The sequence below is a fragment of the Rhea pennata genome, chromosome 6 (assembly GCF_028389875.1).
Source record: "Rhea pennata isolate bPtePen1 chromosome 6, bPtePen1.pri, whole genome shotgun sequence".
NCBI classification, from domain to species: Eukaryota; Metazoa; Chordata; class Aves; order Rheiformes; family Rheidae; genus Rhea; species Rhea pennata.
The window spans coordinates 37,586,310-37,608,649 of NC_084668.1; the positions used below are offsets into that span (position 1 = coordinate 37,586,310).

Consider the following 22,340-nt stretch of genomic DNA (forward strand, 5'->3'; position numbering starts at 1 on the left):
CGGGAGTGAGGCGAGAGAGGGAGCAAAAATGCACTGGAACAGAGTCATTTTCTTGGGGTCGTTAGGTCTGCTCACTTGTACTTCAGTAACGCGGAATCTGGAAGAGAAGTGTAATGTGACTGTGTCCTTTCTAATTGCTGCCGATGGCTAACATCTGTTTTGTGAGAGAATCTGCAGGTTCTGCTTTCTCTGTTTCTTCCTGTAAAACACTCATGCGTGCCTTTGGTTCTGGTATTCACAGTTCACACAGGAAGTCCTGCCCTGGAGCTGAAATCAGAAAGTCGGAAGGGCTCTCTCTGGAGAAGCAGGGGAGTTTTATGGTGGAAGAGTTAGCGCATGGAAACAGCAGGCTTTAATGTAGCTATTGGGATGCTGCAAAGCAGGTCTTATTTTGGGAAGTCTTTCTGCACCTAGAACCACGTTTAAAATGTGGAAACTCAAAGCTGCTGGATCAGGCAGGACTGTTTCCTTGTGGTACTAGCAAAGAGCAGAAGCTGTTGAAGTAATAAAAACGAGGTGGTGGGGGTTGGGTAGGAGATGCTGCCTGTAAGTGGTACTCCTGCCGGAGTCCCCCAAGGACAGGAACGGGCTGGTTTGGTTACCCTGTTACTGGCAGATGGCATGTAGCTCAGAGCGTAGTGGTTTCGATGAGCGTTTCCTCTGCAGATGTTCACAGGCTGTCTGCCCCTCTCTTGTAGGCAGCTAGAGCATCATTTGCTTGTAATGCAGGGGGGAGAGATGCGGCATTAGAGGAAAAATGTGATGGATTGTGTCATGGAGGGAAATCCATCTACCCTGGGGTTTCGACCCACAAGTTTTTGGTCCTCCGTTCTGCCCTCAGAATAGCTGGTTTGCCGTTTCTGTGACTCTCACCTGTCTTGCACCAGCCTGACTTCACGGAGGGCAGTGGAGCTGCTCCGTATCCAAGCCAGAGTGGAAAATCCAATCCAATGACTCTTTCATGCTTCAGCTTCCTGACATATTCCAATAAAGCAGCCTTACCCCTCTCCCTCCACTCAAATAACATGATGCTATTTATTTAAAAATACCATCAAGCAAAGGACATAATTCAAAAGCTCTGATTTAGGAAAATAGCTTGTTTGTTAATCATTTCCTTTCTCCTGATTCAGAGCTTGCTTGCTCATAAAATATTGATTTATTGGGCAGGCAACAATGCTCTTGGCAATGAAGATGAAAAGCAGAAGTGCTGATAAAAATACATAGACTTTTTATGTTTTTGCAAAAACTAAGCTTAGAAAAGGTAGCTTAGTTTCTGCCTGTCTCTGTCAGGGTTATATGTGGAGTCAAAACAAAATGAAAGATAGTATGGGAGAGTAAGAGGTGTGTGATGGAGGAAATAAAGTGGGGATGAAGAAAACAAAAAAATCACAAGCAAAATGGGTAAGAAACCACTGAGCTGCAGAGAGGGCTGGGGAAAATACCAGACTTGAAAGAGCAAAAACTGGGACTCCTAAAAAGCAAAAACAGAAAGAAATCCAGAACACACACAAGTGCTGAGAGGCCCTGATTGCAAATAAATATGAGATGACAAAAGGTGTACCCCAGGTTTACTATCTCTCTCTCTCCCTCTCTCTCTCTCTCTCTCTCTTTTTCTCTCCCTTTTTTATAATGCAAGAAGAAGAACAAATGATGTGAAAAGAAGTATTCTTGAGACAGGGAGAAGGAAATGCCTACCTGAGCACATGAGCCTCTGGAGGTTGTTTCCACTATGTATCTCCTAAAGCCAAATATTTTTTGAAAAGACTGGCCATTTCTGGAGCTAGACAGAACATCCCTAGTGACAGAAACAGGAGCATGTTTGAGACAAATGGTAGTGCTTTGAGGCAGGTTGTCACCCAGCTCAGCAGGGTCAGGGAGCAGCGATGCTCACCCCAGAAAGCTGGGATTTTCACACCTCTGTGGGGAGCGTGTGGCTGCTGTGAAAGGCAGGAGGGGCAAGCACCTGTGCTATTGATCCAGCCCAGTCTGGTGAGGCCTGTGTTTTAAAATTTAGAATGGTAGGAGAAAAGCAAGAGAGATTCAGTTGAATTTCAGGCATGCGGAATCCGAGAGAGAACCACCCTGCGTCCTCTGCAGAGGCCCTGTTGGTAAATGACTGTATGGATGCTGTGGGTATGGTGAGTGTATACTAGCCTGGTGGAAAATGCTGCCTGAGAAATGGTGGGTCCCATCATGAATCACTCTTTCAAGTCTCAGAAATGTAATGAAAAAAAAAAAAAAAACTGCTGCACATCCCAGTGGCAGAAGTGTGCCTAGGCTTTACCTAAGAGGTGCTTGCATGGGACAGACGTCAGAGGTCTCTTTTATACTGGATGAGAATGGCTTAGCTGGGCCATCATCTTCCCTTTACATCCATGTTCCTACAGCAGGAGCCCCTCAATGCGGTATGGAAGATAAAAGCACTCATATGTCTTCAGACTTGTACTCTAAAGCCTTATGTAGAGTTTTCTGTATTTGAACCCAGCGAAGCTGTTCCTGAAGAGACACTGAAGAGAGCCAAACAGATCGGCTTCTCGGACAGGCAGATTGGGAAATGCCTGGGGCTGACTGAAGTCCAGAGCCGTCAGCTGAGACTGAGGAAGAATATAGTGCCTTGGGTGAAACAGGTACTGTGAGAAACATTACTGTTTGATGATGATGGTGGCATGGGGGCTTCTAAGGATGCAAGAAACGGGAGATCTCTATGCCATTAGAAGTAGTAGAGGTAAATGAAGTGGAAACCCTGGCTGTGTTACCATCTATGGGAATTTTGATGTTGACTTTAGAGGAAGCAAAATTTCATCCGTCTCGCCTTGAATTCTTCACTGCAGTCCTCAGTGCAATAACATGAACCTGTAGGCTGAACATCCCTGAAGAGGGATTTAAAACATTCTTGTTCATGTTGTGTGTGGCTGAGGTGGACATGGTTATCTAGTTTCAGAAAGAGCTTGAGAAGACTGATGCTGGCACACCATGTTGTGACCGTAAAAGGTCATAGCATGTCTTTTCTGTTGGTACTAACTTTTTACAGGGTAGTACTTTATTGGAAATGTCCTATTGTTATGATTCGTTCACTATTCATTGTGATAGCACCGAGCATAATGAGCTCATCTCGTATTCAAGACAGTGTCACAAGTGCTTTGCTAGGGTTCTGTTGCCGCGGTTTAAGGGATGTTGGTATTAAAGTGCCACCAGCTGTTTTTGCCCTTAAAGGCGGGGAAAAAAACCCACTCCAAACTACTGAATGTTTCTGAAAGACCCCATCTGTATCCTCAGACCTGATTTCAGATGCCAGATCTCCTTCTGTTCCACAGCTGCTGTTTTCCTTCCCTGTCCTCACCTGGCCTATAGAAACGTGGCTGGTCTTGCACTATGTTTTTTTTCAACTGCATATGGCACTGCAGTATTGAATTGATTTGTGTGCCAAGGTTTCTTTAATAAGGTCATTCTACTTATGCCTGCATTTGTGGTACCAAAGCATATGTTTCTTTTTGAGCCATGAAGTACAAGTCACAGTAATAGCAACAGTAATGAGCAGCAGAGACTTACATAGTGCTAATGACGTTAGGTCACATTCTTCATTACTCACAAGGATTTAGACATCCAGTAGGGATTTGTGAAAATACTTGGAGAGTGGAAAGATTCTTAAATTGTGGGATGTAAATGTTCATGACAGGACTGCTTTAATATTGTTGCCCATTCAGTATTCCGTGTAGAAATGTTTCAGCTCATCGTTCAGGGAACTTTAGCAATAGCTAGTGACCTAGATGAACTAGTTACCACGTGTAACATGCAATAAGTAGTTGACACGTACACTTTATGAACAGCCTGGAAGGGAAATTATTCTTCTGGGCTCTCTGGTGACTAATTACATAAGAAAAGTTGCTGATAAGTACATGTAAGATGTGGTTGAAAACTACTCTTGCTTTGTGTGCCATTTAATTATCAAAGCAAGAGATTTATTATAACATAAATACAGAGTACTTTCTCTGCTACTACTCAAGATTATCATTAAGTGATAATTGCCTATGCGTTTGTATTCAGCGAGGGATTAAGATGGGGTCAAGAGTATAGCATGAAGAACCCAGATGGTGCAGCTAAGGAATTCAGGAGACCTGGAGGAATGGAGATCTGTGCGATTAATGCTTTCAAAGTAACTAGAGAATGAGGAGGGCAGAAAGAAGGAGGAGCGGATGGAAAAAGATCTTGAGCTGTGGAGGTGTTTTATCAAATGGATGTGGAGCTGAAACTGCAGCTTATAAAGAGAAGGTAAAGCCTCCTACTGACTGAACTGGAATGCCTGGGGGAAAGGCCAGGCAATGCAAGAGACTGTCTGCCAGCATATCACAGTTCAGGTCGTCATCTCTGTGGAGGAAAGAAATGGTGGGAAAACAAAAGACAGAAAGGGAGGGGATGATGGTGGAAAGAGCAAACTATGTGTAAGAAAAATCTTGTATTGGCCAAGTCACAATCCCTTCTCTCCTTCCTTCTTACAGATCGACACGCTGTCAGCAGAATATGCTGCAGTAACTAATTACCTCTACATCACGTACAACGGGCAGGTAGGTGCGTATGAAAACACTAGTCTCATCGCTGTCTGTTTTGATTCCTTACTCCTATGTCATGTGATTTCTGGAGATCTTGCAGATGTCTCTGTAGCAGTTGTTTTTCATAGTGTTACGTGTAATCCCCTTTCGGTAGGCCTGGGAGATTCACTTGCCCAAATACTGATCCAGTGCATTCAGTGTTAACAGGTTGTATATTGCTGTGATCTGTGCTATATCAATTGCATTTACGTCCTCTGTGTACGGATCAGATGCCGGGAATGCAGCCCTCTGGGACTCGTGCATCATCCTTTCCTAACATTCATTTTTTAGGAAATGCACAGCTCCTCAGGCTGCTTGAGTAGGAAGACAAGTCAAATAAGTGGTGCTGTGTCTCTTCTCATTTAGGTACAACACCATTAATTCCGGTGGAGTTGCACCTGATTTACACAGCAGTAAATGAGATCAGACTCAAGCCCTGAAGGATCAGACTGTTGGATGTGGGCTGAACACCAGAAATTGTTTGTTCTCAGAAGCATGGAGTTAGCTGCTGCTGAGTACAGATCCTAATGACTTTTCTCCCTCCCTTCTCAGGAACATGATGTAAAATTTGATGACTGTGGAGTGATGGTGTTGGGCTGTGGACCGTATCACATAGGTAAATCTTTCTTACAGCTCCTCTGTCCTCCTTGCACCCTCAAGCCTTCTTGGATATTCTTGTGGTTCATTTGTTCCTCTTCTCATACGGTGCCAAAACCCTCCAGAGCACAGTACATAGGCCATCAATTCCTAGCACAAGGTTTGTCTTTTACACTTGCTTGGGGACTTCATTTCATGCCCTGGAAAAATAGGAGCCTCTTTATTATTACTTTTCACTTGAAACTGGACAGCACGTCACCTAGTCGTGATTGTTGTGATTTTCACAGAGTGTGTGGTTTTTTTTTTTTTTTTTTTTTTTTTTTTTTTTTGTTTTTTGTTTTTTTTAAGGTCTTACTTTTTGCAAGTGTTAAGGCCACTAGAATCTGATACCTTGTTATGGAAGTTTGTTGTTGCCACAACTATCTTCAGTCAAATGTGTTTACTGCAAGCTCGTGACTATGTTGTTAAATGCTATCTGTTTTATTACTGTAAGCATATACGTTTATGCTAATATTTGTATATCTTCAGCTACTTCTGTATAAACATTTCTCTGTGTGCTGTTATTTCAGCTCACTTTAATGATTATGCAGTGTTCTCATGGTTATGAAGATTGGGCAGACAGATTGTGCTGAATTCTTTGTATGATGACTTTTTCTTTTCATGAATCCTTCCCAAATAAGCTTGCAATTATTAAGAAGAAAAAAACTGTTTGTTATTCAGAAATACTTTTGCTCTGCATCTCACAAGCAGTGGTGATAGTTTTTGATAGCTGAAATTTAAATTGCATTAATTTGTTTTGCTTGGACAGATAGGTCACATGATACACTTCTGTTGCTGATTGTAGGACATGTCTTTTTGAACTCTGTTTCCAATATGAATATTGAGATGAGTGAAATCAGGAGGAACGCTCCAAGATTATGCTATTTTCTGTGAAAACCTCTGCTAGTCAATGTGCTGTATAGGACAGTTGCAGAAACTGAACATGGAAAGGATGGCAATGGTATTTAATAATTTGATTGAATGCAGATGAAAACATTATGCACTGTTCACCTGAAATTACTGATACTATGGATTAAGCATATGCGTCTGATCTTGGTCTTGCCTGTTCTATAATTTTGATTAGATCTTGACAATCTTCAGAGAAGATAGTAATTAAATGAATCTTCAGAGAAGATTGTAGTTAAATAAAGCCTGCTAATAGAGAAAACAGTTACTACCATCTAAAAGATGTTTTCCAGGTGCAGTAGCCAGGTTGATTTTTTTTTTCTTATGTTATTCTTGGAAAGCAAGTATGCAGCATGCTTTTTGCCTATGCTTTCAGAACTATAATCTTAATGCAATGGGATTGACTTAGTGTTCCCTGTGGATTTACATTTACAAAACGGGGGCAGGTCGGAAATAGGTAGATGATTTGGATGGAAGTTAAAATATGAAGTTACCATTTTTAACCAAGCTTCTTTGCTTTTTTGAAAACTGAATTCTAACTTAAAAAATGGAAATGAAGAATTTTGTTCAAAAATATTTGAAAATGTATTACAGGAAAACGTTGATAATATTGGCATTTTTGCACAACAACAAACTTTTTCTGAGGAAATGTGAGGTCATTTCACAGGTCATGCTATACTTTGTATATAGAAAGAAAATTACCCAAATTGAACTGATTTATTTTCCTATTACTTCTTGATAACTAAGATAACAAGTAGAAACATTATATGAATTTGGACGGTTAGTGACTCTTGATCTTCAGAGACCCCTTTGACCTCTGACTCTTCAAGAACCTGAATTGCGGAGTGCAGCCTTGGGGCTGCTGGTCAAACGTTCAAGGCAATGCTGCTCTTCCGTCCCACCATGAGGCGATATCCTGTGCTGGGACAGGGACACCCTGATCAGGTTTTCTTTCAATGAAAGTCAGTCCCGAAAGGCAAAGGTGTATAAATAAACTATTGCACTGCCTGTATGGACAAGCAGAACGCTCTGTGCGATGCCTGTTGTGGACAAAAATCCAATGTGATCAAAACCTGAAAGTGAGTTCAAAAACATGTGTGTATTGATGTAGTAATTATCTTTGCAGGAGCAGTGTCTGGTTATATCACATCAGTCATTACTGGTATTTCTAGCTGTTTAGTGTCTTTTCCTTTCGCACTGTATGGACCCAACCATTACTGATGGCTGAAATATACTGTGTTCTGCTGTTCCCTGAGTAGCATCCGAAGCAGTCAGATGGGGACACTGAATGACCTTCATGTCCCAAATTGGAGGTTTTATATGTGTATAAGAGCCTGAATACTGGAAGTGAAGTAAGAAGAAGGCTGAATGAACATCTGTTGACCCTTCTGGGAACTATTCAGTTTCAAATGTGGTTTCCTGCTTTTTTGTGGGGTTTTAGCTGTGGCCTAGGTAAATGATGAGGTTCATTCTTTTTAGACGTAGGGAAATAAACTGTGTGCCTGTTGGTGAGTGACCTGTGAGAGCCTTCTGCTCAGTGCTAGCTGTTGTGGAGATGGCAGTTCAGCACAGTCTGAATTTCTAACCTATCTTATGACACGTTTATATGTGAAAATACTGATATTAGTAATTATCTGTCGTGTAATGAGTGCGTCATGATGAGGCCAAGATTTTGTAAGCATAACCATTTAATGATGTTCTGTAAATTTAAGTACGCATCATTCTCTGTTGAGGGTAGCCCTCATGGATGTTTGAGCATAGAAATTCATAGTATTACTAACTGTTAGCCTAATGATTTGGTTACAAGACTATGTGGCCAGCAGTGTGCCCCCAAGTCCTGATTCCCCAGCTGTCATCGACAGGGACCTTCTGGACTCCTAAGTGAGTCCCTCTTTGCCTCCTCCCTTGAGATGTAGCCACATTGGTTAGCAGGCAGTAGGAGCTGGATGGGCAGCAAGAGGGAGATGGGAGGACAATTAGATAGGAACCAATACTGTTTTCTTTCTGCTAAGAACATTTGTTTGTGTTTTCTTCCTCCCATCCTTCCTATCTTTGCCTGCTTTTCTGTCTCCTGGCAGGCAGCAGTGTGGAGTTTGATTGGTGTGCTGTCTCCAGTATCCGCACGCTACGTCAGCTTGGCAACAAGACAATCATGGTGAATTGCAACCCAGAGACAGTGAGCACGGATTTTGATGAGTGTGACAGACTGTACTTCGAAGAGCTGTCATTGGAAAGGATCTTGGACATCTACCAACGTGAGGTAAAGACAAGCAGTAGCAGCAACAAAAAGCCATGAAGCAGACCAAACTTTTCAAAATTCATGTCGCCAGCTTGCTTTGGCAGAGCATCTGGGGGGGGCGCGGGGGAAGAGCTTTCTAGCTAAAGCTGTTTGGTTTGGATCCCAATGTTGCATTTTACACATCGTTGATGTTCCTAGCAGACTGCTCAATAATGAATGCCAAATAAATATTAAATTATTTTGCAAGATGGCATATTGTGCAATATTTACAAGCAGATTTAATTTGCTGCACAGTCATTTATCGCACAAATTGTTCTGCCCTTGTGGTCCTGAGCTTCAGCACTTGAGCATATCCTTGACTTTAGCACAAGTGCTTCCCCTGAAGCAAGTAGAACAACTTAGGTACATAACACTAACTAGCACTTAAGAGCTTGCTGTCTTGGGCCTTACAGTGCAGTGGGGATGTGTTGCATATTGTCCAGCATGCAAACAGGCAGGCTGGGAATGGGCCACTGGAATCACCATCAAAACATAAGATGTTCCAGTTCCTGGTCCAGATATTACATGTGTCTGTCCGGGATTTTCAAGAGCTCCAAGCTTCTCATACTAGGATATGGAGAGGAATCCCGGGCAGATTTGATGATGAGAAGATTTATGATGGAAACAAGTTGTCCTGGTATAGGAGATGTTGGTTTCTATCTGGTAACACACTCTTCTTGGGTGCGGTGGCTGAGACTCTCAAAGATACTCGGGAGTACTTCATCTCCATTGAAATTCAGTGGGAGTTGGCTATATAACTTGCTGAAGCAACTTTGCAGAACCCAGGTCATGTTAAGCTTTTGATTTTTCTTGGCTCTTCTTTCAGTACGTGACACTTACAGGAGATGAGCTCCTTTGTGAATGTGAGCAAGTTTCTAAAATGGTTTTATAACTTGGCCAGATTTTGATCATTTCTAGATTTGGAACCACAAAAAAAGCCACTCAGAACTGGAGTCCTGTTCTCTAAACTTTGTTCTAGAAAATCACTTGCTGTTTTGGGATCATTTTCAGATTGCATCTTCATGCTTTCCCATTTTTTTCATCTTTTTTTGCATCATTAAATTTTCATGAAAATGGACTCTTAGTGGAAATCATAGGTTTAGAACAGGCCAAAAGACTGGCAGCTTACAGGAGTCTTAAAGGATGATTTTCAGATGCTTTAGGATTTTCCATGAGGTTCAGATCTGTAACATTGAACTCTTGTTTACTTAAAACTGAACTTCTGAACTTGGGGCGTGGAGGAAATTGGTGTGAGATTTTGTCAGAGAAACAACACTGATGAAACACAGCATCTAATTACTGCAGGATCAAAGACAAGGTAGAGATTGGTGAGGAGGGAGCAACTACTCATTTTAAAAACAGAGTGCTCGTAATTAGCAAATCAGGCAAGAAAAATATGTGAGATGAATAATGCGTACATATTGAAGCCTGGGTTGTGCTGCTTGTGACAGCGATGCTTAGTGAGTTGGAGGTCATGTTTTTCAGCCCATACTCTGGCCTTGCTTGTGCTGGGAGATGTTGCAGACTTCAAGGTCTAATAGCAGCCTTCTCTGGTACCCAGAGCTGGAGGGGAAGAATGCTCTGGTTATTACGCTGGCTCAGCCAGCCATGCTCATCAGCTGAAGCATGATAATGCTTCTGGGTGTGCTTTTAGTCTGCTGGTGGGAGTGAAAAACAGGGAGAAAGGAGATGCAGGGAGTTTGCAGAAGGTTTTGGTATGCTGTTTCAGGGGCAAAAGCTACCGATTTGATGTTTGCTCTGATGATGATAAATTCATTAGGCTCTGAGTTGAAACAGCCAAAGTTGTGCTATGCAGTACATCTCAAGAAGAAGGATGTGTGCTCAGCTGTTTTGGAGCACTTCTCTTAGAGAATGACAACAGGGGATGGTGTCATTATACTGAATTTGCAAGTGAGGAAATTTGAGTCTCTGAGGCATGGAGAGACTGCAGAGTCACGCAAAAGGCCACTGGCAGCCCTGGGGACAGACCCCGGATCTCCAGCAGAATATGGTCCAAAATTGATCATTTGCTCTATGCTGTTTCTTTAAAAATGAGCAAGCCAAATGATGATGTCCTGCAGACTCCTTCCTCAAGAAAATGCAGAAGTCAAGCGGTTGGAAGTCGGTTTCTAAGGAAACAACCAAGCTAAAAACTGAACTCCTGATTCAGGGATCTCTCACTGATTCTGCAAATATCTCCTCTCCCAGCTTACCTTAAAGCATGTGAATAGTGTCATTATTTCAGCCCTTTTAAACTTTCTTGCTTATTAGACTTCCAAGTTGTAATGAACAGTGTCAGTGGGGCAAATCCTTTGGAAAGCGCTGGAGCAGTGACAAAGCATAGGTAAAACCATGGGCAAAACACGGGCAAAGCCCTTTGCCTCAGTAGGGATAGTTTGTACATCAGCTCCCTAAACCTTGTTAGGGTAAGCATCAAACCACAGGCAGCTACTGAACTTAGCTAAACAAGTGCACTGACTTGTCCCCTTCTTCTGATCAGACAAATTAGGCTATATTAAGTTTACCAGTGAAACTGCGGGAACTGGAACTTGCCCACTAGTGTTGCTCGCACCATGGCATGATCCTATCCTGGTGACATAATCAGCTGTCCCTCCTCTTCCTCTCCATCATGTCCCTTTACCTCTCCCTCTCCAGTCAATGTTGACAGCTCTGCAGAACAGAACTGGCCTTTGGAGTGAAGTTTAATTTACTGTGAATGTGCACAGTTAGGTGGCAGTCTAAGGGGACAAAAAAGATTCCTTCCCTCAGACTTATTTGCTTTTTGTTTCCAGAGGAGATGTTCCCTTTTTATTTTAATATCTATCTGCTTGAGGGTCTCTTCTGATCTTTTTCAGTTTCTGAAAAGATTCATAAAACTAAAAGAGGTTCTTAGGTATGATTTTAATGGTCTAATTTGTTTTCAAACTTGAGGAAAAAGAAAAACCAACTCTATTACTGATGGCATAAAAGGCAAGGTAGTAATAAAAGAGTGATTTTTATTATGAAGTGGAAAATAATTCTCTTTAGACTTCTTTCACTGGACTATGTACATTGTATATTTAAAAAAAATATGCTGGCAAAGATACTTGTTTTCCTTATAGTTAAAATATGGTTGATGACAAAGTGTTATGTAGTAGAGTCTGTATCTGTCTGCCCACACTGCTCAGTGGTGCAGTCCTGCTCCTAGGATGGCAGCGGTGGTCTTTAGGTGAGAGTGTTATTTGGGAGATACAACAGAGCTGTAGGAATTCAGGCTGAAAGCTGAGTCTCGGTTTATGGCTGTTTCCGAGTAAAAATGAATACCTGAGCCTTTGCTCTCTGTTTGCGTAAGTCATCCCCTCTACCTTCTTGGAATTGGAGTCCCTTAGGCTATCCCAACTTCAGTGTAGGCAGTATTTTGATTTTACAGGCTCAGTGACTGGAATTGTTTTGAAGGAAGAGAGAAGAAACAGAAGGCTGGAAAGCCAGAGGTTAAAATTTGTTTCGGGTGGATGAAGCCAGCTCTGATGCCGTGGGGCAGGCCTAATCGGGCTCGTAACAGCCCTGTCCTCGCTGCGCGCGCGACGACCGAGGCGTGCTTTGCTCCCGGTCCAGGCGCTCACAGGCGGTTCCTGTCGGCCAGCAGCTGCGTGTCAGCCCGTAAACAAGCGCTTGGGGAAAAGCAAGACACATGATTTCCAGCGCTATATATTAGCACTTCAGGCAAATAAGTAATCTCGTCACCCTTGCGATAATAGGCACTACTTACAGGCCAGGCTTTTTTAGTGGATCTTTATTACGGTAGGAAATTAACCATGTTAATTAAGTTAAGCCGGGTTTGTATTAGCATTTATCATCTGTTTTTTTTCTGAGTCAGTTCTAGTCCATCCTGCTCACAGCTTACAAGCCTCCACTCTAAATCCCTTTAAATCCCTCGTTGAGAAGTTGCTTTTCCAGGAAGGCCAGTGGTGTTAACCTTCTGCAGGAAAAAAACATACTTCTTAATTAAAAGAACATTGATACTCTAAAAAATAGAGCCAAGCCGTGGATCACCCTGTGCACTGAGTGTTTGATTTATGCTTCTCATTTGCTAGAGGTGGTCAAAGCTGTGTAAAACACATCTCTTGGTTCAAAAGAGCCCTTCAGTACTGTGAAGCAGTGCTGTAGGCCTAATTCTTCTTTGAGCAAAGTTTCATGAGCTTTAAATTGGAAGCACAGTGACTGTTATTTAATTACCCTGAATTATTACATGATCTAAATGTAATTCAAATTGTCATCATTGTTGCAGGTACTCTAAGGCCTATTATTCTTACCACTGAAAAATTTCATGCCAGATGTCTTGAACTTGAAAGCCGTAGAGATGATCTATGTAGAAAATGCCCATATTTGCACCTGAGAAAGGATGTATATTGCAAGCAAGCTCACCTGTCTTTTTGTTTTATGCCACTTATTATTTCCTCACTTAAAATGTTCTGGTCACGCAGTCAGAAACACAAAATATGCCGTTGTGGCTGAAGGATGCTGCATGACCTGATCTGCCTCATCTGCTTCAGAAATTGAGGCACTTGCAAATCACCTGCATAGAAAGGAGCTTGTTTCTGGCTGAACGTGAATGTGACTACCACAAAGAGCTAGTCAAGAGTAATGAAGAGCAATGAAAATAAAGGGTTAAATGTGTCCAGAATAATTCATTATCTCAGGCTCTCGGACAGATCGGCCTCTGTTAAGCTACGCTCTGCTTTGGTTTGTATGGGCCAGCACAGGGTCAGCAATGAGTGCTCCTTAAAGGTTGGCTTCTGGGGTTGAGGAAAGTTATTTGCTTAGCAAATAACTGTGCTGGCAGAAAAGAAATGACTGCTTCCAGTTGCTTTCCATTGCCCCTCTGCTGGAGGTTACTGCCTTGCAACTCTGTATTAAAGTAATAATAATAATGAAATAAAAAGTTTGCATGAGGGCCTGCTCAGGCATTCCCTGAACAGGAGTGAGGGAGGAGAGGCTGTTTTCTCTGAAGAGCTGGGCCAAGGGAGAAAGGGCCTAAAACACCTTGTTTGTTTGTGCTGTTGTGTCCGGAGGTCACAGCTTGGGAGTGGGAGCAGGCTCGGCTGAAGGAATGGTCCCCATGTCTGCATGTGGAGAGCCTAGGGGGACAGCTGACCTCAAGGAAAGGAGTGTTACATTTTGTTGGCGTAGCTGCAAAGCTAGGGAGCGCCTGGCAGTCTTGGGCTTATCCTCACTGGGAAAGTAGAAGCAGTTAAACACGAACTGAAAACCACCTTAACGGTCTGTGGTTCTAAGAGAAGTTATAAACTCTTGGCTTAACATCCAAAGGCATGCGAACAGTGCAGGCTCCTGCAGCTTCTGAGGGAATTAAACTTCAAGTTACTGCTGTGTGCTGAGAAACATCAAGCAGGATTCTGGGGTTTTTTTTAGGGAGGATACACTCTGTATCATGCTTTATTGCCTGGGTACCTCTGGGTCAGCACATGTATGATCTGCCTTTGCTGAGAAGTAGTGTAATCTAAATGTTGTATCTTATAACAGCTCTTAATGTTTAGTAAGACTGAATGTGACTGTGCTACTTTCTCTCTGCCGACAGGGGTGCCGTGGTTGCATTATTTCTGTAGGTGGGCAGATTCCCAATAACTTGGCTGTGCCACTGTACCGGAGTGGAGTGAAGATCCTTGGCACGAATCCTTTGCAGATTGACCGGGCAGAGGATCGCGCTGTGTTCTCGGCTGTTCTGGATGAGCTGCACGTGGCCCAGGCCCCCTGGAAGGCAGTCAGCACATTGGTAGGTCGTGATGTGCAGCTGGGAGATGATATAGTGGCTCGGTTTTTATGAGCATCTCCTCAGGGGGACTGACTTACTGATAAATGTTGAGATTCTGAAAATGCTTAACATTCGGCAGTTTTTAAACTGCCAAGGTTCATGTACTTCCTGATTCCTGCTATAGCTCAGGTCTTCCTGCCAAGCTGTGCTTTGAGGGAGTGGATGGAAATTGGAAGGGAAGTGTCTTTAAATCTTCCTCACAAAACATGGGGAATATACCCAGCAAAAGTTAGAGCCACTGCTAAGTTTGTCTAGTTTATCCTGTTGGCCTTTAAAAGTATGCTAGCAGTGGGAGATTGCAAAGGAACAGAGATCTGACAGCACCACTCTTTTTCCCTACTGAAGTTCTCTGGACAGGGCGAGTCTGAAGATCACAGCTTTGGAATACAGAAAGAGTCTATTCGGTTCAGCTCAGGCTGTAGTCCCCCAGGATTTTTTTCCTGCTATCTTAATTGCTAGTAAAGTGCAAATGCAGCTAGACTTAACATTTTGGATGTGACTTGAAAATATTTTCATGTTTACAGCATGTTTTCCTCCCTGTCTTTAGAAAGATGCAGTTGAATTTGCAAGCTCCATGAGTTACCCGTGCTTGTTGAGACCTTCCTATGTTCTGAGGTAAAGCTCAACCGTTAGAGCTCATAAAGTTGGATGTATGAACTGAAAAAGCCCTGTCAAGGCAGGGGGGAGAAGCATTTCATGGCATGTACAGAAAACACTGTGCTGGGTACATGCAGAATAAAGCTGCCAGGCTTAACAGGTGGGACAACTGCTCAAATCAATGAAGGAAGTCAATGGATCCCTTGTATCCCTCAGGCACAGAACAAAGATAGGCTATGATCATGATAGTGTTTGTTTAACACAGTTACCTTTTTCATATCTCAAGACCAAAACCATGAGCCATCTGGGATATTCCTTAAGGCCCCTGAGACTACTCCATTGAGTCTGCCTGTGCAATTAAGCTAGAAGATTGTTTGCCACCAGTAAAACAGAAGGGAACATGCTGAGGCCATTTAGTGGGGTTAGCATCTGTTTTCAGAAAATGACAGCACATCTTCTGAATGCAGCTTCTGATTTGCAGGGCTCCACTGCTTACAGGCATGTTTTATATCTCTTGCACTTTTGCAGCTGCTTCTCTTTAAGAAGATAGTGCACAGGACCACACAGTTCAGGCAGCTAGACTTTTTGAAAGAAGTTGCCTCAGCACACACAGAAGCTATGAATGATCACTCTTTTCCTCTGTGAGGAGTTTCTTCATAGTTGAATGACTCTGCACAGACAGTTTGGGCACAGTTAGTAAGTGCAGATAGAATTGGAAACAGGATCCTTTTAACATGGAAGAGGAACACATGTCAAAATGAAGGGGCATAATACTCATTTTCAATGGAGTCCAAAAATCATAGAATCATAGAATCAGTAAGGTTGGAAGGGCCCTCTGGAGATCTTCTAGTCCAGCCTCCCTGTTCAGCAGGGTCACCTAGAGCAGGTTAGACAGGATTGCATCCAGGCGGGCCTTGAAGATCTCCAGAGAAGGACACTCCACAACCTCTCTGGGCAACCTGCTCCAGTGCTCCATCACTCTCACAGTGAAGAAATTCCCCCTCACGTTCAGGCGGAACTGCCCATTGCCTCTTGTCCTGTCACACGGCACAACTGAAGAGAGTTTGTCCTTGTCCCCCTGACACCCTCCCCTCAAGTACTTAGACACCTTGATAAGATCCCCCCTCAGTGTTCTCTTCCCCAGGCTGAAGAGGCCCAGCTCTCACAGTCATTCCTCATAGGGCAGGTGCTCCAGCCCTCTGAGCATCTTCATAGCCCTGCGTTGGACTCTCTCCAGTAGCTCCATGTCTCCCTTGTACTGGGGAGCCGAGAACTGGACGCAGTACTCGAGATGAGGCCTCACCAGGGCTGAGTAGAGGGGCATCCGTCCCTCAAGGGAGGATAAAATACTTTTATTGGGGGGGGGGGGGGGAGACAGAGGGAGACAGACAGACAGAGAGAGAGAGAGAGAGAGAGAGAGAGAGAGAGAGAGAGAGAGAGAGGAGGCTTTCATATATGTTCAACCCTCAAAGGAAGTATCAAAGAATACTTGAAGGGAAGTATCTTTTAGAAGCTGCAGCTGAATGATGACTTTTTCCATCCAGTGTCTCTTGCAGTGGGGTTGCAGAGCAAAGTTCAGAGCCTCCACTCAGTTCAGGTGGATGAGTTAGGAAGTGATAATGTCATTCTCTAGATTTTTGTGGCATGCGCCTTTTGGCCTGTTTCCATATCTATTAAATATAGTATAGGCCTTTTCCATATAAGTATTTGCTAATACAGTATTTCCAAGGTAGTTTGAGCAATTCAAGGCTGTTCAGGGGGTTAGGGGGACTTTAGGGAGAGAGTTGAAACTACAGAATGTCAAACTTGAAGAAATAGGGAGTGAAAAGCCCTAGCACAGCATACTGTCTGGCTTCTATTTGCAGAGCAGCAGCCAGCCCGCAGCTATGTTCCTTCATGCTTTGAACAGTTGCAGCCTTTAATATTTGCCAATTGCCTTGGAAAATTAAATGCATTTCCCCCCCTCCCTGACTTGTGTAGTATGCGCCAGCTCATGTCCTCACTGCTATGAGTGACATAGGTCTTGGGATTTAATTGAACTCTATTGATTTACATCAGCTGAAGATGTAGCATGGTAAGTATAAGTAACTATAGGTACTTGTAGCTATTTATCTTTGGTGAAAGTGACAGATTTCTACCAGATTTCCTGGGATAGATCCTTCCTCCACTTTCCCTCGCAGCTTCTGTGAACTTGCCCACTAAACCAAAGGAGAAGCTGAGCAGCAGTGTGGTAAAAGTGGTTAATGTGGCACCTTTTAGAAAAGCTTCCGCTATTTAAGAGCGAGCTGAATTACTGATTCCCAAACCATTTTTTTCTAAATCTCCTTCTCTGATATTACTGGCAGCTACATTTCAAAGTATATGGCTTTCAGATGCAACATTCAGGCTTTGGAAAGCCTTTAGGGGATGGGCATAGCAAAATAATTCCCCAGCAAAGAACAGTCCATCTGCTTGCACAGCCATAACCAGCACCTGAGGCCTGGTGCTTTCCTGGGTTCCTGTCACTGATGAGCACATGGGCTAAAGGTGGGTCATGCATCTTTCGAGTGAGCTGAGAGTTAACCTGCATGTGTAATGGCAAAAGGCTGCGTCTTGAGCAGAGATCTCTGGCTGAGTGACCATCTCTTCCAGCTTGAAAGGAGATTTAAAGGCCTGTATCAGAAAGGGGTTTTGGCAGCAGTGCTAAGACTCTACAAGTGGAGTTCTTTATTTGATCCTTTTCTATGGTTCTGGTGGTTACTTGTCTTCTCTAGGAAGTGGAACAGAAGTCCGTTCACTACCACTCTGCATTGCTCTCAGTCAAGAGAGGAGCAAGCAGCTTGCTTGGCTAGTCTTTCACATAAAGATGGTTGGCAGCCCTGCACTCCACTGTCTTAGCACTCTGATGTCTCCCTTAAAGCCACGAGGAAAGCTGACCTATTTTCTTCGCTTTGCGTTTCTCACAGTGGATCTGCAATGAATGTAGTATTCACTGAAGAGGAGATGAAAACATTCTTAGCAGAAGCCACCAGAGTCTCCCAGGTATCAGCCCTTGCTCCGTCACTGCTTTTGCTTGTCCTGATGTTTGCTGTGTTTGTTCACCTGCACTAACTTTGTTTTCCATTTTTTTTTTCTTTCTATATTGCTTTTTCCCTTGCTCTTTACCTTCTTCATTTGGGGAGGAGCCAGTGAGATGTGACTTTGTCCACTCAGATCGATCCCTAAAGGGCAGACTTGGAAGCCTGTGCAAGCATCCTCACTCATACCAGTGGGATCCCCTCATGGAGCAGGGACAGCAGTTAGATGTACCCGGGCTGCTATTTCTGAGCAGTTTGTTATATAAAAGTCAATATACGGTAGTGATCTGGGACCCCACATATCCCATCCAAACTTGCTAATAGCAAGCTAGGCCAACCATGATAGCACTGAACTTAACTTTCTCTTAATTTCTGAACCATTTTGCCTGGTTTCTTTAAACTTTATGCTGGCATCTCCTCTCCCACTGGTGATGTGGGTCATCTTGGGTTTTTTTTTTGTTTGTTTGTTTTTTCTCTTCAATCCATTTCTTAAGTGCAGAAACCTTTGCAAGTTTTTGATATGACATATAAGTCTCCAGATCACGTACTGAGTTCCATTTTCCTTTGATACAAAAGCAGGACTGCTCCCTGCTTACTGTTAATCCAGTGGGATTGTTGATCTGCAGAGTGTGTAATGTAGAAGATGAAAGCTCTGGTTTCTTTGCTAGAAAAAAAGACTAAAAAATCTCCAAATTTATTTTTGAAGGACATTCAGAAAAGAGGGGGATTTGGTCTTGTACATTGAAATTTAGAATAGTAAAATCTGAGCAATTTCCAAAAGACATGAGTGCTTCAGAACATAGTAAACACAATTCAAAGCTTGAGTTTCTTCTATACTTTACATCAGTATTATTGTAATAAAGAATGTTTGGAAAGCTGAGAAGGTGGGAAGAGAAAAACATTAAACAATTGGGCTTGAATGAGGAATATACAGAATTTTGAATCTGGCTTTTCAGCAGTCTGAGTGTGGCCTGGTGTCTTAGTCTGTTTTTTGGGGGGGTGGTTTTTGGTTTTGTTTTTCCTTTTTTTCCTAGTCCTTATTCAGAACAGTACTGAAGCACAGTAAATATACTGTCACTGGACCTGCTTCTAAGCTAGAGGAGTTAACTGATAGGCATTTTTTATACTAGTCAAGGCTTTGTGGGCTGTGAGGGGTTCCAGTGAAGCTAGCAATATTACTTGTGAGCATACGAGTGAGTATGAGCATGTCTGTGAGACATGGGATTAATTTTTCTGGTTATGAAAGCTTTGCCTAAATCTGCTCCACCTAGCAAAGCTTCTCCAGCTTAAGAAGTGCCTGACTTGTGTTCTTCTGTTGTTTTAGCTACATCACTATTATGCTGTTGCCTTTTCATGGCATTTAAACTGTCAGTGATGCTCAAAACTTCTTGGAAGAGTTGAGACAGATTTGAATAAACAAGACTGAATGCACATGTAAAACCTACTAGTGAAAAACTGCAGCAAGTCAGAACATTATAGGACACAAGCCACTAAATTTATGAAATGGTGTAGGCTGTGACATTGTCCTTGTCTTTGAATTTACCCTTGCACTGATAAATGTAAGAGATTGTTCTTGTAACTTTTGAAGTTGCTTTATATTTTTTCAAAAGGAGCCTTCTGAGCATGCACAGACCGTCATTTATTCAATTTTATCTTCTAATAAATAACAAGCAGTTAATAGTGGATGGGACAGGTAAAATGTTGAGTCATAAAAGTGGCCTGGAAAAATGCTGTGGATTAGATTTTAACTGTCTTTTGGAGGTGGTAAGAAAGCCTCAGAGAAGAGTGGGCAGGATGGGCTGGCATTCCAGAGGTGGACAGGAAGAAACGAGTGGAAAACTGTGACTATAGGGGAATGTATTAAGAGTCAAGAGTCACTCCTGGCCAGCTATTGTGTGGCAGCTTCTCCCCAGGAAACTTGGGAAAACAGGCAGAGAAATGAGAAAGAATGGATCTGTTGCCTAAAATGTGCAACTTAACTAGCAATCAGCCACTATGCAAAGTCGTAAGTATGCCAAGAACCAGTTACTCTGTGAACCAGTGTCCCCAGCTTGGGGGCTCGAGAGCTCAGAGGGAGGAAGGAGGGAGATAAGGGACATCCTTGGGAGACAAGATCAGAGGTCACTCGATCCATGCAAGTGTCCTACTGTCGTCTTTTGGGCTATGGTCTCACCTGAAAGCTCTTTATGTATTTGTCTCAAATTTCCCGGTCATGGTGACAAATTGTGGAGGACTCAGTCCTGCTTGACTAATGCAGCAGCAGCTTTGGGGAGATTATGCCAGGTTTGCCCCATTGTTTCTTTGGCAAAGTTCACCTGTCTGCGGAAACAGGGATATTAATAACTGGTCGTGTGGGATTCTGCTTCCAAAGCTTTTTCCAATGATGAATAGTGGAACACTTGGATGGTCCCCAAATACTCTCAAATAAAAGCTTTCTTTTTTCTTGCCTTGATGACAGGATCACCCTGTGGTGCTCACTAAATTTATTGAAGATGCCTGCGAGGTGGAAATGGATGCTGTAGCCAAGGCAGGAAGAGTAAGAATTTTGCTTTGACTTAATATTTAACTTCTTTAAATCAGAGGCTTGCAAAAATGTGTGGTTTGAGTGTTTTACTATACAATCATGAGGTTGTACTGTGTAGGGTAACAAGAAGAGATGAATTCATCTGAGGTCTAAAAAAATTGTGCTTGCAAAACTCAAGACATCCTTACGCTATTGTATGCATATAACTACTTACTTTTTAAATGTCACTTAACCACATGAATGAATCCTTTAGAAAATAATTTTTATTGGATTTACAAATCACTGGCTTCACAAGTGACTTGCATCAGAATTATATCAGCACTCATTATGATATTGCCACAGTGGTTTTATTATTACAACCTCATCTTGTATTTCATTACTAACCAAAAACAATTCTCTCAAACAACCACAAATTTTTCATATAACAGAAATGCTCTGTTTTCAGGCTTCCTTTTTATCCAGCAGGCAAGATCATTACCTTTTTGGGTATCAAGGTGCCACAACTTGATGCAGTTCATTTAACTTAAACTTCTTAGGTCTGAACTTTCCATGCTTGCATTTCTATATGATTAACCTCTCCCCAAGGGGTCAACAGATAGGGTCAAATGATGTTATTACACAGTTGTTCCTACTGGAAAATGGCAAGATCTTAGAGAACTGGTTTAGAGGCTTTTAATTAGTTTTTACCTTCTGAGTCAAAAATTTGTGTTAAGAGGAGGGAAGTGAAAGGACTTCAAGACTGTGATAGGTTTTAGCATGTTTGCAGTTTGCTGAGCTATAGTATGAAAGACACTAGCATCATCCCTTCATCCCTATGTCCTGTAGATGCTTCAGGCCTGTTCTCTCCAAGAGCCTTTTCCTATCTCTCTTCTCTTTTGGATACAGCTCAGTTCAGGAGTCTGTGCCACACTGTACCTAGAAGAGGGCATGGAGATGGGGGGACAGCTCGTGAGATAGAGTGAGGTGACTAATTGTTCTCTCGGTGCTGTGCGCAGGTTATCTCACATGCCATTTCAGAGCACGTGGAGAATGCTGGTGTTCACTCTGGCGATGCCACCCTCATGTTGCCCACACAGACTATTAGCCAGGGAGCTTTGGAGAAGGTAGGTATTGTCCTAACACCGAATGGCGAAAGGAAAATAAGAGCTTGAATCTGCTTCCCCCTTGCTTGGGAGAACTTCCTTTGATTTCAGGAGAAATCAGCTCAGTTTTTTTAAAGGCCAGTGTGATTTGTGCAAATGTAGCATGTCAGTACACCCCCAATGAGCAGCTGTAGTATGTGTGGAGTCGCCTGAACTGTGGCCCATTCATTTAAGCAGCAGAGGAAGAACATACTTCCTGGATCCACTGGAGCGTTTTGTTTTGTTTTTGTTTTGTTTCTGGTTTATTGTTTTAGGACAAGCTTCCGTGGCAGCAGCAGAGCAACTGATGCGTATTTGTGCCATGGTTCTCTTTCCCCTTCTTTAAATGATTAGACCAAGTTGTATGACTACCTCTTTTGAATCGAAAGAGCGTCAAAATGAGTGAAACTCGCCTAATCTTCACTTATTCCCTCTTGAAAACTACATCTAGTGATGCAGAGTCAGCTTTCAAAATGCATTTTCAAAACAAAGTAGGTCATAGCCCATGATGTCCTTCTGTAAAGATCTTGCTTTGAAGCTAGTAAGAGCTGTAACGGAATAGTCTGTGCTCCACTCTGCCTACAAAGATGTCTCAGGCCTTGTTCCTGAAAATAATTACCTCCTGAAACGAAGATATTCAAACACCTGTAGCAAAGTAGAGTGTTTCCATGACAATTGAGAAAGTAAGACCATGATGTTTTTTCCCAGTTTGCTGCTAACTCAGCTCCCACTAATCCGTGATGGGATGGGCAAGTTGGTGAAAGTCTCTTGGGAGACCTGCAAACCAACAAGTTAATCTCAAATGGCAAAAAACTTCATTATTTCAC

The 22,340-nt window shown here is 42.7% G+C and overlaps 1 protein-coding gene across 1 annotated transcript in view; it reads left to right on the forward strand.

Annotated features, from left to right (window-relative positions):
* The window catches only part of CPS1 (carbamoyl-phosphate synthase 1), a 94,152-nt gene that overhangs the window by 56,389 nt on the left and 15,423 nt on the right, over positions 1-22,340 (forward strand). Inside the window, exons 22-30 of the mRNA XM_062578995.1 lie at positions 2,486-2,627; positions 4,497-4,562; positions 5,139-5,202; positions 8,207-8,388; positions 13,982-14,176; positions 14,763-14,830; positions 17,758-17,833; positions 20,327-20,404; positions 21,388-21,495. Coding sequence (XP_062434979.1) covers positions 2,486-2,627; positions 4,497-4,562; positions 5,139-5,202; positions 8,207-8,388; positions 13,982-14,176; positions 14,763-14,830; positions 17,758-17,833; positions 20,327-20,404; positions 21,388-21,495 — 979 coding nt within the window. The remainder of the gene's footprint in view (positions 1-2,485; positions 2,628-4,496; positions 4,563-5,138; positions 5,203-8,206; positions 8,389-13,981; positions 14,177-14,762; positions 14,831-17,757; positions 17,834-20,326; positions 20,405-21,387; positions 21,496-22,340) is intronic.